The sequence below is a fragment of the Gracilinanus agilis genome, chromosome 5, assembly GCF_016433145.1.
Source record: "Gracilinanus agilis isolate LMUSP501 chromosome 5, AgileGrace, whole genome shotgun sequence".
NCBI classification, from domain to species: domain Eukaryota; kingdom Metazoa; phylum Chordata; class Mammalia; order Didelphimorphia; family Didelphidae; genus Gracilinanus; species Gracilinanus agilis.
The window spans coordinates 284,896,664-284,912,549 of NC_058134.1; the positions used below are offsets into that span (position 1 = coordinate 284,896,664).

The 15,886-nt window shown below is 34.5% G+C and overlaps 1 protein-coding gene across 1 annotated transcript; it reads right to left on the bottom strand.

Annotated features, from left to right (window-relative positions):
- Positions 1-659: 659 nt before the first annotated feature.
- Positions 660-1,595, bottom strand: LOC123248847 (olfactory receptor 6C74-like). Its single transcript, XM_044677736.1, has one exon. The coding sequence runs from the start codon at positions 1,593-1,595 to the stop codon at positions 660-662; it is 936 nt and encodes a 311-aa protein (XP_044533671.1).
- Between the last annotated feature and the right edge of the window lie 14,291 nt (positions 1,596-15,886).

Consider the following 15,886-nt stretch of genomic DNA (forward strand, 5'->3'; position numbering starts at 1 on the left):
AAGACTTAATAAATACAATTGAATAAATATTTGTTTAGTGTCTACTTTGCCCAAAATACTATACTAGACACTTGGGGGAAGGGAGAATACAGAGATTTTAGGGAAGATATTATTTTTTTTCTTGAAGTTTTAGATATATAAGGAAGATAAGACCAAAACCAAATAAATTAGAAAACTATACAATACTTCATAATATGAAAGTGATAGTATTTCTTTGTTAGGTCTGAGAAGAAAAGAATAATTAATGACTGGGGAATCTATCAAGGTTTTATGGGGGAATATATATGCCCATTATGCTTTAAAAAATGGGGAAGGAATTCCGTGATGTTAAGGTAGGTTAGGGTGAGAAAAGGAGAAATAAACATTACACCCATAGGGAATAGTATTAGCAAAGATAGAGAGCGGGTAAAGTGCTAGGTGTTTGAAGGGAATAATAGTACAGTTGAATGAAAGAGTAAAATACTAAGAGATTAATCTGAAAATGTAGGGAGGTATCAACTTTGGGGAGGCTTTAAATGTCAATCCAAAGGATTTATAAGCTTATTCAGTAGATATTTGGAAGCCAACTATAAAGATTATGAGCAGAAGAGTGACATCATCATAATTATGGACACGGAAAATTTGTTCAGTTCCATGCAAAGATACTCTATGAAGTAATTTTATTTAACTGAGAAAAACATTTTTCTGGTTACGGTCTTGAAGGCTTGTTTTACTTGTTTGTTCCTTAAAGTATAGATGAAAGGATTTAGAAGGGGAGCCACTGAAGTGGTGAGGATGGCTACTCCTTTGTTAAAGGCCACTCTTTCCTTGGCTGAGGGCTTAATATATATGAAGATGCAACTGCCATAGGTGATGGAGACAACAATAATATGAGAAGAACATGTAGAAAAAGCCTTTTTCTTTTGTACTCTGGAGGGAAATCTCAGTATTGTCCTGATGATATTTGCATAGGAGAGAAGTACCATAGTCAGAGTGACCAGGAGTGTCAGTAAGGCTAAGAAAAAACTCCAGAGCTCAATGACACGAGTGTCAGTGCAGGAGAGCTGCAAAATTGGAGCATAGTCACAGATAAAGTGATCAATGATGTTGGCATCACAGAAATCCAATTGGAGACCCATGATAAGTCCCGGGGAGATTGTCAATAAGCCAGCCAGCCAAGAGCCAAGGATAAGCTTGGTGCAAACTCGGCTATTTATAATGCTTGCATAATGCAAGGGCTTACAGATGGCCACATAGCGATCATAAGACATAGAAGCCAAAAGGTAAAACTCTGATGATCCCAAGAATATGGCAAAAAACAACTGGGTTACACAAGCATTATAGGAAATCCTTTTGTCCATGGTCATGGTACTGACTAGAAATCTGGGAATACAAACAGATGTGAAGGAGATCTCCAGAAAAGAGAAATTACGGAGGAAATAGTACATGGGTGCTTTGAGGTGAGGATCCAGAAGGGTAAGCAGGATGATGGTGAGGTTTCCTCCAATGCTCAAGATATATATTAGGAAGAGAAAAAAACAACTCACAATCTGTAAGTCTGGATCATCTGTCAGGCCCAGAAGAATGAAGGTTGTCACTGTTGTATGGTTTCTCATAGCTACCTTCTGACCTGCCAAAACTGAATAAATGAATAAATTGAAATAAATATGGAATAAATAAATAGTGCAATAAATCAATAAAAGAGAAATCCAAATAATAATGAAAGTAGTGAACAGAATTCCTTTGAGAGTGGTAGTGGTGAAGAATCTTTTAACCCTGACATAGAATTAAAACAAAAAAATAAACAAATATCTTCTGTTATTTTGAATTGGCTTTTATTATATGCACCAAATGTGTGCTTTCTCTCTCTCTCTCTCTCTCTCTCTCTCTCTGTGTGTGTGTGTGTGTGTGTGTGTGTGTGTGTGTGTGTCTCTCCTCCCTCTTTCTCTCTCTTTCTCTTACATGCATGGATTACTAGGAATTCTTATTAGAGTCTTTACTCATTACACCTGACGTTACTACCAAATCTTCTTCCTTCTCTAAATTGAATCATTTCTCATATTCTTGAGATCTCCTGATCTCATAGATCAGAAGCAAAGGGGATCTGCTGACTGACCTCTCTTTGGTCTATATATTTCTTTTCCCCTTGCCCAAGTCTTTTGAAAGACTACATAGTACAGGAGATGGATAGCTAGCCTTCAAGCTAAAAGGACCCATCTTCAAATCTTGCCTCTAGTACATGCAGAACTGTGTGAAACACACAGACCAAAAACAGAAATCTCCTTCCTATTTAAAAAATCCTATAGGAACAAAACAGAATGCTGGAAAATCACTGAGGACAGAATATGCATAAATAAAGAAATATTTCTTACATCAACAAAGTCCAAGAATCACAAAGTCTATAGAAACTTGGTTAATTAAATCATGCAGGGAAATTTAATCAGCATAAAATTGAAAGTGTTTTAGTTCTGTAATAAAAATTCCAATTTGAGATAAGGCAAAGTTTCAAATAGCAGCCAGTAAAGAAGGGAAGGGATGGGTAGTGGGCAGGTAAACAAGCATATTGGAACTGTGGAATCATGTAAATTGACCACTGTCAAGCAACTGTATGTTTCTTGGCATCTTGTGGAAAACATTTTATCCATCTATTTTTTCCTTTCAAACTTAAGCCTGTGGAAGTCAGAAACATTGTTTCAAATTTTTGGTTTGCTTTTCTTGGTGACATTACAACAGAATATTAAATTTACTACTTTTCCTACCCATTATGAAAAAATTAGATGATTTCAAATACTTTCTTCAATTCCACGATAAGTCCCTAGTCATTCTACATTTCTTCTCTGGACCAATCCTTGGACACATCAATGTACTGATGTCACTAACAAGAATGTCTGTAGCTTCCATATCATTTAATATCTTATTATGCTAGGCTTTTCTCTAAGACTAGAAAGGGAAAACCTACATGGATAGAGGTATTTTCCTTACCCAGAGAGTTTCTTATTCCAATGAAATTTTGTTCTAATTCCTATCCACTGTATCTTTTATCATTTCAGAAAAACCATCTTCTTGTATATGATTTACATTCCTCCTCAAATCTTAGTTCAGTCCATTAGCCCGAGAACCAATAAGAAACAACCTCAATCTGATTTTCAAATCAAAGTTTCTTCAAGCTAATTTGGCTTCTTCCCTGTGTTGGTCACTTTTCATCTCTTTGCTAGTAATACAATTTTAGGGATAAGAAGGAAAAGGCTGTATTTATATGTTTGGGGCAGCTACTTATATTTGGCTGTTCCCCACTCTTCTGTTTAAAAACAATACCATGACCATCATCTGTCACATCAGTCAATTCACATTTATTAAGCAACTATTAGGCTTTTGAAAGCACTATTGAAAATTCATTCTTCTCTGCTGTTGTTGCTCTTTGCTCTTACTATTACTACTACCACCACCACTACCACTACTGCTACCACTGCTACTACTACTTGACACTACTACAGCTTGATATTGAAATAGTATATTATAATTTGCAAAGCACTTTACTTGTCACTTCATTTGAGCCACACAACGTCTGTGTGCACTGGATACTAAAGGTATTATATTTTCCATTGTATGGAAGAAAAACCAGAGGGTCTCAGAAGTTGAGTTGCCTATGATCACATAGCTAGTGTGTAAAGTTTTGGTCCCTTAAATTGCTAATCTCATTCTTTGTTGAGTAAAAATAACTTTCCCTGCAGGAATTTAGATTTATTATTATAGAGGGAAGAGGATGTAAAGTCTGAAATATGGGAAGCTCTGTAAAATAGTAGCCTACTGTGTAGATAATTCTTTTCTTGCCACATATGCAGGCAATACCAGTTTCAAACAAATGCACCATGTAACAATATTGTAACCACTTTATTTTATGTTGCAGGATGTTCATGGTTGAAGGTTTAGAGCTTTGCCCTACAGCAATGTGTCAGAAGTAGTATTCATATAATTACTTGCAACTAAATTCAGTGTTGAAAGGTAACTTTTTAGCTATCACTACTACATACTTCATAGAGACTTCCTCAGTAATTGCCCTGATTCTGAGCAATATTGAAATTCATATTGCTTTTCAGTGGTCATAGAACAAAAAGATGGCCAACAGGATTAATAGAAATAATCCAGCAACAATTTGTTTCTCTAGTCTATCCAGAAAGATAAGAATCATCAATATACTCACTTTGCTTTAATATTTTTCGGTGGGAAGTTGAACTTAAATCTTGTTCGTAGAGTGATTTCCTGTAAGAATATAGCATGGATTCTTCAATTCTTTAAAACATACAGTGCTTTCTAACCAATACTTTCTCCATTTTCTCTCCCAGAAGAACACCCTCATGGAAACACTCAGGATTTGCATAGTTTGAGGCACTTTACCATCTAGTCCGGCCATGAAGTCCCAAAGGGTATTCACTAACACTTATTTCCTTATCAAAGGAAAAAGGGCATCAAATTTGACATCACTATCACTTAAATCAATACAAATATTTTCTTATAGTAGTGGAAAGTATTCTAATCAGAATGAAGCTTCTGAAACTCTTGTTTGTGATGTGTCTTAAGAAGAGAATGAAAGAATTTTATGATTACAACTAATTATTCTATGTTTTCCACTGCATGTCTTAGCAGATAAGAGACTTTTATTCAGAAGACAAACAAATAAGTCTCTGGGGAATTATATGTGGAAGATGTTAATTAGGCATCAACATTATTATCTACAAAACAAATTAAAAAGATATTAGGTAAAAGAAAGATATTAGGTAAAGTATTCAAAGAGACAACCTTTGGAAATTATACAGGTTGAAGAGCAACATTGTCTCATTCTCTTACAGTATTTGGGGGGACTTAGGAAGCTTTCACAAAATGATCTTTTTGACTAATGATTCTAAAAAACACTTATTAAGGGTGAAGCTAATGGGCATCAAGGGAAGGAAGGAGCTCAAATGGCCAAACGTATCTTCAGGCTATGATAGAAAGCAGACAAAATTTAAGAATGGTTCTGTGCCAGATCTTTGGCTTTGGTAGACCTAGTTTCATTTCTGTGTGCCACTAACTTAAGTAGTATTTGAGATGGCCAGGGTCTCAATTCCTTCATCAGGGCAACACTCTGAGTTATATATTAGAAATGTGATCTGACATTAGTAGGGCAGTATATAAGCATCTCACACATTAATGGGAGTCCTGCCCATTAAAAAGAAGTAGTACTCTAAACCTGGGGTCAGTTAAATGAAGGCAACTGACTGACCACACACATATTATGATAGTTCACAAATATAAAGGCACCAATGGCAGCCCAATGAAAGGAGAACCCTAAGAATGGACACGAGTAAATGTTTTATGGGTCAAGCAACAATGTATAAAACTATGCATGCGCTTTGGCCAAGCAATATCACTGATAGGTCTATATCCCCAAGAGATCAAAGAAAGAGGAAGAGGAATTATGTTCAAAAATTTTTATGGAAGTTTTTGTTTTTGTTTTTTTCATGGCAAAAACCTGTAATAAAAGGAGTGCCAATTGTTGAAAATAAATCCTGCTGGGAAGCAAATTCTGAGTTCAAATTGACATTTTACTGTAAGAACTGTAAATTACAAGATGTCAGGGTACAGACCCATCCCAGCTTGGCCAAAGATGGGGAGATTTGAACTTCTCAAATTTTTGTAGTCTTCCCAAAAGAGTCAGAATATACAAACTCCCTCAAGAAAGGAGGAGATAGAGATCAGCTGAATGTTTCTTCTCAGGTTGGGATAATCAATGTTTTTATCTTTTAAAAGGCTTCCTCCTTCTAGAAAGTAAGGTTTACTTATCTTGTGGCCAATTGTGTCATCTCTGTTCCATATATGGTAAAAAAGCCAAAGTCACTTTATAGCTTCAAGTCAACTGAGATGTCAAAAATTTCCAGTCTTAGGGGCAGATGGATGTGTTCCAGGATGCTGAAAACATACAAATAACTCTCTTGAGCAAAGGTATTTTTAAAGATCCTTCAAGTATTTCTCCTTAAAATTTTACTCACAATATAATAATTGATTGCTAATTCTCATACACAATTATTCAATCAACTTAACTTATTATTTTAACTTACTATTAAATTTAGGTTACAATTTATCATTATAATACTGGTTATCTAATAGGATAGCATATGAAAAATATAATTCAAAAAAGCCATAAAACAATGATTATAAAATTAAAATGGTTAATTAGGCTATTTTTGCTCTGTAAAGTGGGGAACGCCTGAAAAATTGTTACAAAATGTAATGAATTACTATTGTTCTGGCAAAAAATTAAGAGAAGGGACAGTTGGGTAGTTCAGTGGATTGAGAGCCAGGCCCAGAGATGGGAGGTCCCAGGTTCAGATCTGGCCTCAAACACTTCCTAGCTGGGTGACCCTGGGCAAGTCACTTAACCCCCATTGCCTAGCCCTTATACCACTCTTCTGCCTTGGAACCAACACATAATGTTGTTTCTAAGGTGTAAGTAAGGATTTTAAAAAATTATGAGAAATCTGGATTCAAAGATATCTAATAACACCTCTATTACATGACACAGAATGAAGTGAGCAGAACAATATATTTTTTAATTTTAATTTTGAACATTTTTCCATAGTTACATGTTTCATGTTCTTTCCCTCTCCTCCAAACCTCCACAACCCCCCAAACCCCCTCTGTAGTTGATGCACAATTCCACTGGGTTTTACATGTATCATTGATTAAGACCTAATTCCATATTATTGATAGTTGGACTGGAGTTATCGTTTAGTGTCTACATCCGCAAAATATCCCTATCAGCCCATGTGTTCAAGAAGTTGTTTTTCTTCTGTTTCTCCTCCCACAGTTCTTCCTCTGAATGTGGCTAGTTTTCTTTCTCATAAGTCCCTCAGTCTTGCTTTGGATCCTTGCAATGCTGGTACTTGAGAAGTCTGTTATGTTCAATTGTACCACAGTGTATCATTCTCTGTGTACAATGTTCTCCTGGATCTGCTCCTTTCAGTCTGCATTAATTCCTGGAGGTCATTCCAGTTCACATAGAATTCCTCCACTTCATTATTCTTTTGAGCACAATAGTATCCATAACCAACAGATACCATAATTTGTTCAGCCATTCCCCAATTGAAGGGCATACCCTCATTTTCCAATTTTTTTTGCCACCACAAAGAGTGCACATAAATATTTTTGTACAAGTCTTTTTCCTTATTTTCTCTTTAGGGTATAATCCAAGCAGTGCTATGACTGATCAAAAGGCAGATAGTCTTTTAAAGCCCTTTGAGCATAGTTCCAAATTGTTATCCAGAATGGTTGGATCAATTCGCAATTCCACCAGCAATAAATTAATGTCCCAATTTTGCCACATCCCCTCCACCATTCACCACTTTACTTTGCTGTCATGTTAGCTAATCTGTTAGGTGTGAGGTGGTACCTTAGAGCTGTTTTGATTTGCATTTCTCTAATTATAAGAGATTTAGAACACTTTTTCATGTCTTTGTTGATACTTTTGATTTCTTTATCTGAAGAAATTCATGTCCCTTACCCATTTATCAATTGGGAAATGGCTTGATTTTTTGTACAATTTATTTAGTTCCTTGTATATTTGAGTAATTAGACCTTTGTCTGAGTTTTTTGTTCTAAACATTTTTTCCTAATTTGTTGCTTTCCTTCTAATTTTGGTTGCATTGGTTTTGTTTGTACAAAACCTTTTAGTTTAATGTAATAAAAATTACGTATTTTACATTTTGTAATTTTTTCTAACTTTTGCTTGGTTTTAAAATCTTTACTTTCCCAGAGATCTGACAAGTATACTATTCTGTGCTCGCTTAATTTACTTATAGTTTCCTTCTTTATATTCAAGTCATTCACCCATTCTGAATTTATCTTGGTACAGGGTATGACATGTTGATCTAGACTCAATCTCTCCCATATTGTTTTCCAATTTTCACAGTAGTTTTTGTCAAATAGTGGGTTTTTGTCCCTAAAGCTGGGTCCTTTGGGTTCGTTGAAGACTGTCTCACTGAGTTAGCTTACCTCAAGTCTATTCCACTGATACTCCCTTCTGTTTCTTCGCCAGGATCATATTGTTTTGATGACTACTGCTTTGTAGTACAGTTTAAGATTTGATACTGCTAGGGCACCTTCCTTCATATTTCTTTTTCATCATTTCCCTTGATATTCTTGGTCTTTTGCTCTTCCAAATGAAATTTGTTATAGGTTTTTTTCTAATTCAGTAAAAAAGCTTTTTGGTAGTTTGATAGTTTCTTTCTCTAATTCTTGCTGCTTTAATGTGTTGGAAATATATTGAAATGCTGATTATTTATGTGTGTTTATTTAAAAAGATCTAAAATAGTACAATTATGTCAATATGTGCAGAAAAAGACCTTGAAAAGGGAAAATGGTTATTTGTATTAAAAACCCAAAAGCATAGGCATAGAAAGATCTTTTCAAATATGATAAGTATTTATATAAAACCAAAATCAATGGTTTTACATTATTTGCAATGGGTCTACATTAAGATTTTTCCTAATAAATTTGGGAATAAAGTAAGGAGGCCTGTGCTCCATAGGAATATTTGACATAGCTCTGAAAAGGCTAGCAAGAATGATAAGAGAAAGAAATTAAAGAGATACATATTGGTAAGGAGGAAATAAAACTATTCCTATTTCCTGATGAAATGATCATATACTTTGAAAATCCCAGAGAACTAACAATGATAATGTGATATTTTCAGCAAAATTTCTGGCTACAAAATAACCCTCAAAAATCAATCAGTATGTCTATAAAATAAAAGAAAAACCTAAAAAGCAAAAGCAGAAAGAGAAAATCTATTCCAGGGAACTAAAAAATGAATAAAATATTTGGGGATCAACCTACCAAAGCATACAAAAGGCTTTTATGGGTTCAATTACAAAGTGTTCCATGAAGAAATAATCTGGAATATTCAAAGCTCACAGGTGGGCTTTGTCAATATAATAAAATGACAATATTTGCAAAGTTAATTTATACTTTTAATACTAAAACAATCATACTAAAAGGATGCTTTATAGAGCTTGACAAAATAATAAAATTCATTTAGAAAAAACCTAGAATTTAAAAGGAAATGATGAAGTAAGAATGAATAGCAGTTCCAGATCTCAAAGTACATTATAAAGCAGTAGTTATAAGAATCAAAAAGCAGAAACAGTTCAATAGAATAGACTAGACAAGAAAGAATCTGAAGCACTGTAAAAAATATCATAGTGTTTGATAAAGTGGAAAACACAAATTATCTAGAAAGAAAATTTATTGGTAAAAATTTCTTGGAATCTTGAAATTAGATTGGCAGAAATTAGGCTTAAGGCAATACTTTATATTATAATCCATAATATATTCTAATTGGATAGGCATTTTAATATTAGTTATCCAATTATAAAAAATTTTTAAGACAATTAGATAAATACATTTCATGGCTGTGTGTAAAAATGCATTCTTAACCAACCGGAAGATGGATGTAAAAACAAAGTATAAAATAGCAAATTTTGATTACATGAAGCTGGAAACCATCTGCATGTATAAAATTAATACACCCTGAAAAAGAAGAAAAGCAGTTGAAAGGTTGGGAAATCTCTTAAATAGATTTCTTTCATAAGAATTTTGGTGTCCAAGATGTATAAAAAATTAATAAATACATATGTCTAATACCCACTCTAACAGTTAAGTGATTAAAGGATATGAACAAACAAGCCTCAAAAAAGAATATATTCTTAACCCAAAAAGGGATAGGGACAATTACAAAAAATAAAATTTGTAACTTTGCATGAAAAGAAAAGTTTCTGCTTAAACAAAATTAATACAATTAGGATAAGAAGGGAAGCTATCTAATGGGACAAAATCTTTTTATCAAATTTCTCAAATAATATTTTGGCATATATACATCTATATCTAAGGATATATAACATATATAACCTAATAGACTGCAATTAAAATAAATGAAAAAGAAGTTCTCAAAAGAAAAAATTCAAACTATAAGCAACCATATGAAAGAAACAAATCATTAGTAAGAGAAGTACAAATCATAATGTCTCAAGTTTCACTTCCATCTCCTAAAAATTAGCATAGATAATGACAGTTGAAAATAGTTAATTTTGAAGGAGTTATGGAAAGACAGGCACACCAATGCATTGTTGGTAGAGCTGTGAATGAGTAAGTCATTTTGGAAAGCAATTTGGAATTGTACAAATAAAATAACTAAATTGCCTATACTTTTTGACTCAAAGATTTCAGTACTCAGCTTATACTTCCAAAAGGTCATTAATACAAGGAAAGTCTCCATGTATAGCAATATATTTATAGCAGCCCTTTTTGTGGTAGTAAAGAATTGGAAACAAAGTAGATATCCCATGAATAGAGAATTCTATACTAATTATAATTCATTAATATATTGTAATATTACTGTTCTGGAAGAAATGAAAAATATGTTGAATACAAAGAAATATAGAAAGATTTACATGATCTAAGACAGAGTGAAATAAGGGACTGAGGAAAACAATATGCACAATGAATAGAAAGGTGGAAGTGAAAAGAGCAATGACAATAAAACAACACAAGTGAATTGTTTCAGATTACAAAGAACAAGTCCCAAAGAATATATGCAAGAAGATACCCCCTTTCCCATATCTATTAAAGGTTCATGGCTATAGTACACTGCATATGGTTTCAGATTTTTTTCAATGTATCAATTGGTTTTGTAGATTATTTTCTCTTTTTTCTTCATAAAATATTTTATATAGATAACTTTCTTTAAAAGGATAGGGTGGGAGTAATCAGAAAAATTTTAATGATATAACCCCAAAAAGTATCAATAAATATTTATTTAAATAAAAAAGAATGCTGAACTGGAGGAATTTCATGTGAATTGGAATGACCTCCAAGAATTGATGCAGAGTGAAACCAGGAGAACCTTATACACAGAGACGAATACACTGTGGCACAATTGATTGTAATGCTCGTCTCTACTAGCAGCAAAATAAAAAAACTTTATTATCTTTACCAGATGGACCTAAGGGGCATAACATAAGAAAGATTGAGTATCTGGGTGAGAGAATCAACACTGACAGAAGGAATAGGTTTCAGAATAAGTTAGGTTTCTTTCAGTCATTGAGAGAGAAAAGCAACAGTTTTCTATGATTTGTGGAATTCTGGCCAGGAATAGACTTTATTAGTACATAGTCAGTTCACGTTTTAATACTTCAATGGGATCAACCTGTTTCTGCAGTGGTTTCCTTAAGTGCTCAGTGTTGCATATCTTATGGCTTCCCCTCCAGAAGTTAGGCTATATATTCCATTGAATGACATATACTTTCACCAGTCTGATCATCAAGTATATACTATCCCTGAGTGAGTAAAGAATACCAGTGGCTATACAGTTTCATGTAGACCTGAGACTGGGAGATGAAGCTCAGTAAAGTAAAATTTCTCAAGCAAATTATCTTTCCATTATGGAGGGTTTCATTATTGTCCAGTCATTTTAGTCTTTTCAACTCTTTGTGACCCTGTCTTGGAATTTTCTAGGTAAAGATATAAGAATGGTTTGCCTTTTCCCTCTATAACTCATTTTACAAATGAGGAACTGTGGCAAAGAGACAGTGAATAAAGAACAAAGACAAAACAGAGATATTTATGCTCGATTCTTACCCCTGGGATCCTTGGAATTTCTCCTTCTCACCATATAAAATTAGTCTTAACTTGTACAAAAATATTTATAGCCACACTCTTTGTGGTAGAAAAAAAATTAGAAAATGAGGGGATGTCCTTTAATTGGAGAATGGCTGAACAAATTGTGATATCTGTTGGTGATGAAATACTATTGTGCTCAAAGGAATAATTAACTGGAGGAATTCCATGTGAACTGGAATGACCTCCAGGAACTGATGCAGAGTGAAAGGAGCGAACCAGGAGAACATTGTACACAGAGATGGATACACTGTGGTGCAATCAAATATAATGGACTTCTCTACTGACAGCAATGCAATGATCCAGAACAATACTGAGGGACTTATGAGAAAGAACACTATCCACATTCAGAGAAAGAACTGTGGGAGTAGAAACACAGAAGAAAAACAACTCCTTGAACACATAGTTCAATGGGGATATGATTGGGAATATAAACTCTAAATGTTATCCTAGTGCAATTATCAATAATATGGAAATTATCTTGATCAATGATACATGTAAAGCACAGTGGATTTGCACATCAGCTATGGGGAGGGAAAGAACTTGAATCATGTAACCATGGAAAAAATATCCTTCAAAAAAATTAATTAAATAAATAAATGATTTAAAAAAAAGCCATTGACCAAAAAAATGAAATGAAATGAAATAAAATAAAATAAAATAAAATAAAATTAGTCTTAAGAGTCTAGAAGAAAGTTCAAACTGGTGGTATGATTTAGAACCCCCAACTATTATATTATCAACCTAAAGCTTTTTAAAAAGTTCATGTTTTGTCCTAATGAGATACCCCAAAGGCAAATCATTTTTAACCCCCATGGGCCCAGGCCTGCTCCCATAGCACCTAATTCTTTTAGTGTGGAGGCTGCCAGATCCTGTGTGGTCCTGATTGGTGCTCCTTGATATCTGAATTGTCTCTTTCTGGCTTCTTGTAAATTTTTTTTCTTTTACTTGGAAGCTCTTGAATTTGGCTATTATTTCCTGTGGGTTATCTTTTCAGGGTGTAGCGTAGAAGGTGATCTATGGATCCTTTAAAAGTCTATTTTGCCCTCTTGTTGAAGAATAACAGGGCAGTTTACTTGGATAATTTCTTTTAGTATGGAGTCCAAATTTCTATTAATTTCTGATTTTTCAGGAAGACCAATGATTCTCAAATTGTTTTCTTGATCTATCATTTTCTCATGACATATTTCATGTTTCCTTCTATTTTATCAGTCTTTTGACTTTGCTTTATTAGTTCTTGCTGTCTTTAGAAATCATTGGCTTCTACTTGCCCAATTCTGGTCTTTAGAGACTGGTTTTTTGGTATAATCTTTTGATTTTCCTTTTCAATTTGGTCTATTCTGTTTTTCTTGGTTTTCTGCTGTTTAATTATCATTTCGTTTGACTTTTGGGCATCTTTCTCTAATTGGGAGTTTCTGTCTTTTAACCTGTTAATTTCCTTTTGAGCTATTTCCCACTTTTCTTGTGAAATCTCTTCCATCTTTCTCACAATCTCAGATTTGAACTCTTCAAGAGATTGTGACCAATTTTCATTTTTTTGGGAAGGTTTGGATGTGATCACTTCTTTGTCTCCTTTGTAGTTTGCTCTGTTGTCTCGATTTTTTCTGTGTAAAAGTTATCAAGTGTTAAAGATTTCTTCTTGATCTTTCTCTTTGGAGGTTTTTGTGCATGGCTTGCCATTATTATTATGCTGATTTTCTTTCTCAGACAGAAGTCTGGGTGAAGCAGACAGGCTCTCTATCTATCCAGCTGTGGATCAATTTTTGCCTGAGTCACAGTGCCGTGGGGCCCTCTCACCTTTATCATGTCGCCCAAGGTCTGTGCTCTTTAGGTTCCTGGGGTCTTTAAGTCTAGCTGTTCTCAGGGTCAAGTCTCCTGGTGGTCCCCTTGCTTGCTCCTCTGCCCGAGGCTCCTCTAACAGTCTCAGGCAGCTGCTTCCATAGTAATGCATCCCTCCGCACTGGGTCCCCACCTAAGGTCTGTGCCTGTGCTCAAGGTCTGCATTCCAAGTCCGTGTTCTTTAGCCTCTTGGGGTCTTAAGTCTTGCTGCTCTCAGGAGCAGACACTGGTGATCCCAGGTAGCTGCCAAGAACTTAATGAATGTTCCAAACTTGTTCTAACTCTTGTGTCCTGGTTTTGGCATTGTAGGTGGTGTGTATGTGTATAGGGTTGTTTAGCTCAGTTTTAGTGAGAGCTATTTCACCCCCTTATAGCATGGAAATGCCATATTCCACATACTTTCAATGCTGCACCCTGTTGTGGGGTCCCTTCATTCATCTGGATTTGGTTTTTGTGTCCTCTTGAGGAGTATTGTATATGTGGCTTAGGAGAGGTTAAGCACACTGCTTCTACTCTGCAGCCATCTTAATCCAGAAGTCGCACCTAATTCTTAATGAAGAATTCAATCTCTTCCTCTGCACAGAACTAATTGTATTTATGTTTTACAAAAGAGAACTCGATATTCCTGTGTTTATCCAAGTTTTAGTTGGTAGACTAGTCTTTCCCTTCTTCCTGAAACTGGTCCTGTTTCTTCATTTGCAAAATATAGGTGTCATATTAGATGACTGCAAATGCAATTATTTCCACTTCTAATCTAAAGATCCTTAAAATGCCTGATTTCTTAGTCATCTCCTTTAATGAACTTGCTTTTCTGAAGGCTCTAATAACATGTACCTTGAGAAGAAAAGAATTTAGGAATTTCATATATAGTTCTGATTACCAGGGAGTTTCTTGAAATATATATCAATTTCATCACATGTCAGACGGAAAGGGAAAGATCTTGGGGAAAAGAGATTAGGAATGCATTGATAAGTAGACCACACATACACAAATGTTTGTATCAACTTTTGATTGAGAACAATGTAAGAAAACTATGTTTCTGGGAAAAACACTAAAAAATTCATTGAAAGAATCCAGCTCTAACCAGGTACATAAAGCAAAGAGAAATAATGATTTTGGATTTTCTCTGGATGAAATAATCCCCATGTGGTGACATGAAAAGAGCCCTGGATTTTTTAATTAGAAGACTTAGAGTAAAAGCCTGATTCTTCTATTTACTCATTGTAAGACATCATACAAGCCACAATCATTGTGGTAAGCATCAATTTCCTCATCTCAGAGTATTGACCTTCAAATAAGAAGGAGGAAAATCAAATGAGGGGATTAGTTTTAATTATCTCAAAGATATATTCCTAATTTAAAGCTTGGGTGCAAAGAAATATTAGTTTTGCTATTGATTGTTTTGCCTCCTAGGAAGAAAATTATTTTTTAAAATGGAGGTGTTAAGATGTTAAATAAGACAACCCTGGTACCAATGATATGCATGTTCAAAAACAAGTATAATTTCAAAGTATTGCCTTTTAAATGTCTTCCTTCTTCCTTTTTTGACTATAGACATGCCCTACCTCAATAGAATAAAGGGAAAAAACTCTTTGTTGAATGCCATTGTCCCCTCTACAATTGGCAACTATTATTTCAACCTATAATTCACTGACAAAATTCATAACTGCATTCTATGTACTATAATTTTCATTCATTTTCTTCATCCTGCCAGCATTAAGTCTGAAGGGATAATTTATTGCCTAAGCTTTGTCTTTTGACAGCTGTTGTTGGTGTATATACACTGTATATAATGGTAATGACATTAATCTTCACCCCCACCCACACACTTCTCTCCAGGATTTTATTCTTCCTGATTTGGAGTTAGCTTATTCACCTCACTTGTACCCACAACCACGCACTCTCCAGATCTGTAATAATATATTAGATGGCCATGCTGAAGTTAAGATGATGGATAGTCAGGAGGTTGGCAGGTGCCAAGGGCATTTAAGGCTCAGTTATAAAAGCCAGGATTTTGAACTGTCAAGGATCTCAGATTTGAGCATAGTGTTGGAAAGGGTGGTTTGTGTAGGCCTTTATGCAACCAGCAACAAGCAAACAAAAACTTCAAATCTAATTCATCAATCCCTGTTCCTAGATTTCACTATCAAGAAGAATAACAACACCTTTTTCAGCAGAGTAACCTTAATTTTAGATTGGGCCTGTCTGGTCCAGCCAGGCTGTCATCTATCACATCTTATTAACATCATTTCAAAGATTATCAACAATATTATTAGCTTTAATTCAATCAAGGACTTTCTGTTCCCTTTCTCCCAGCCATTATCCTGCTTTCCCTTCCCTAAGCCCGTTAGTAATAAAT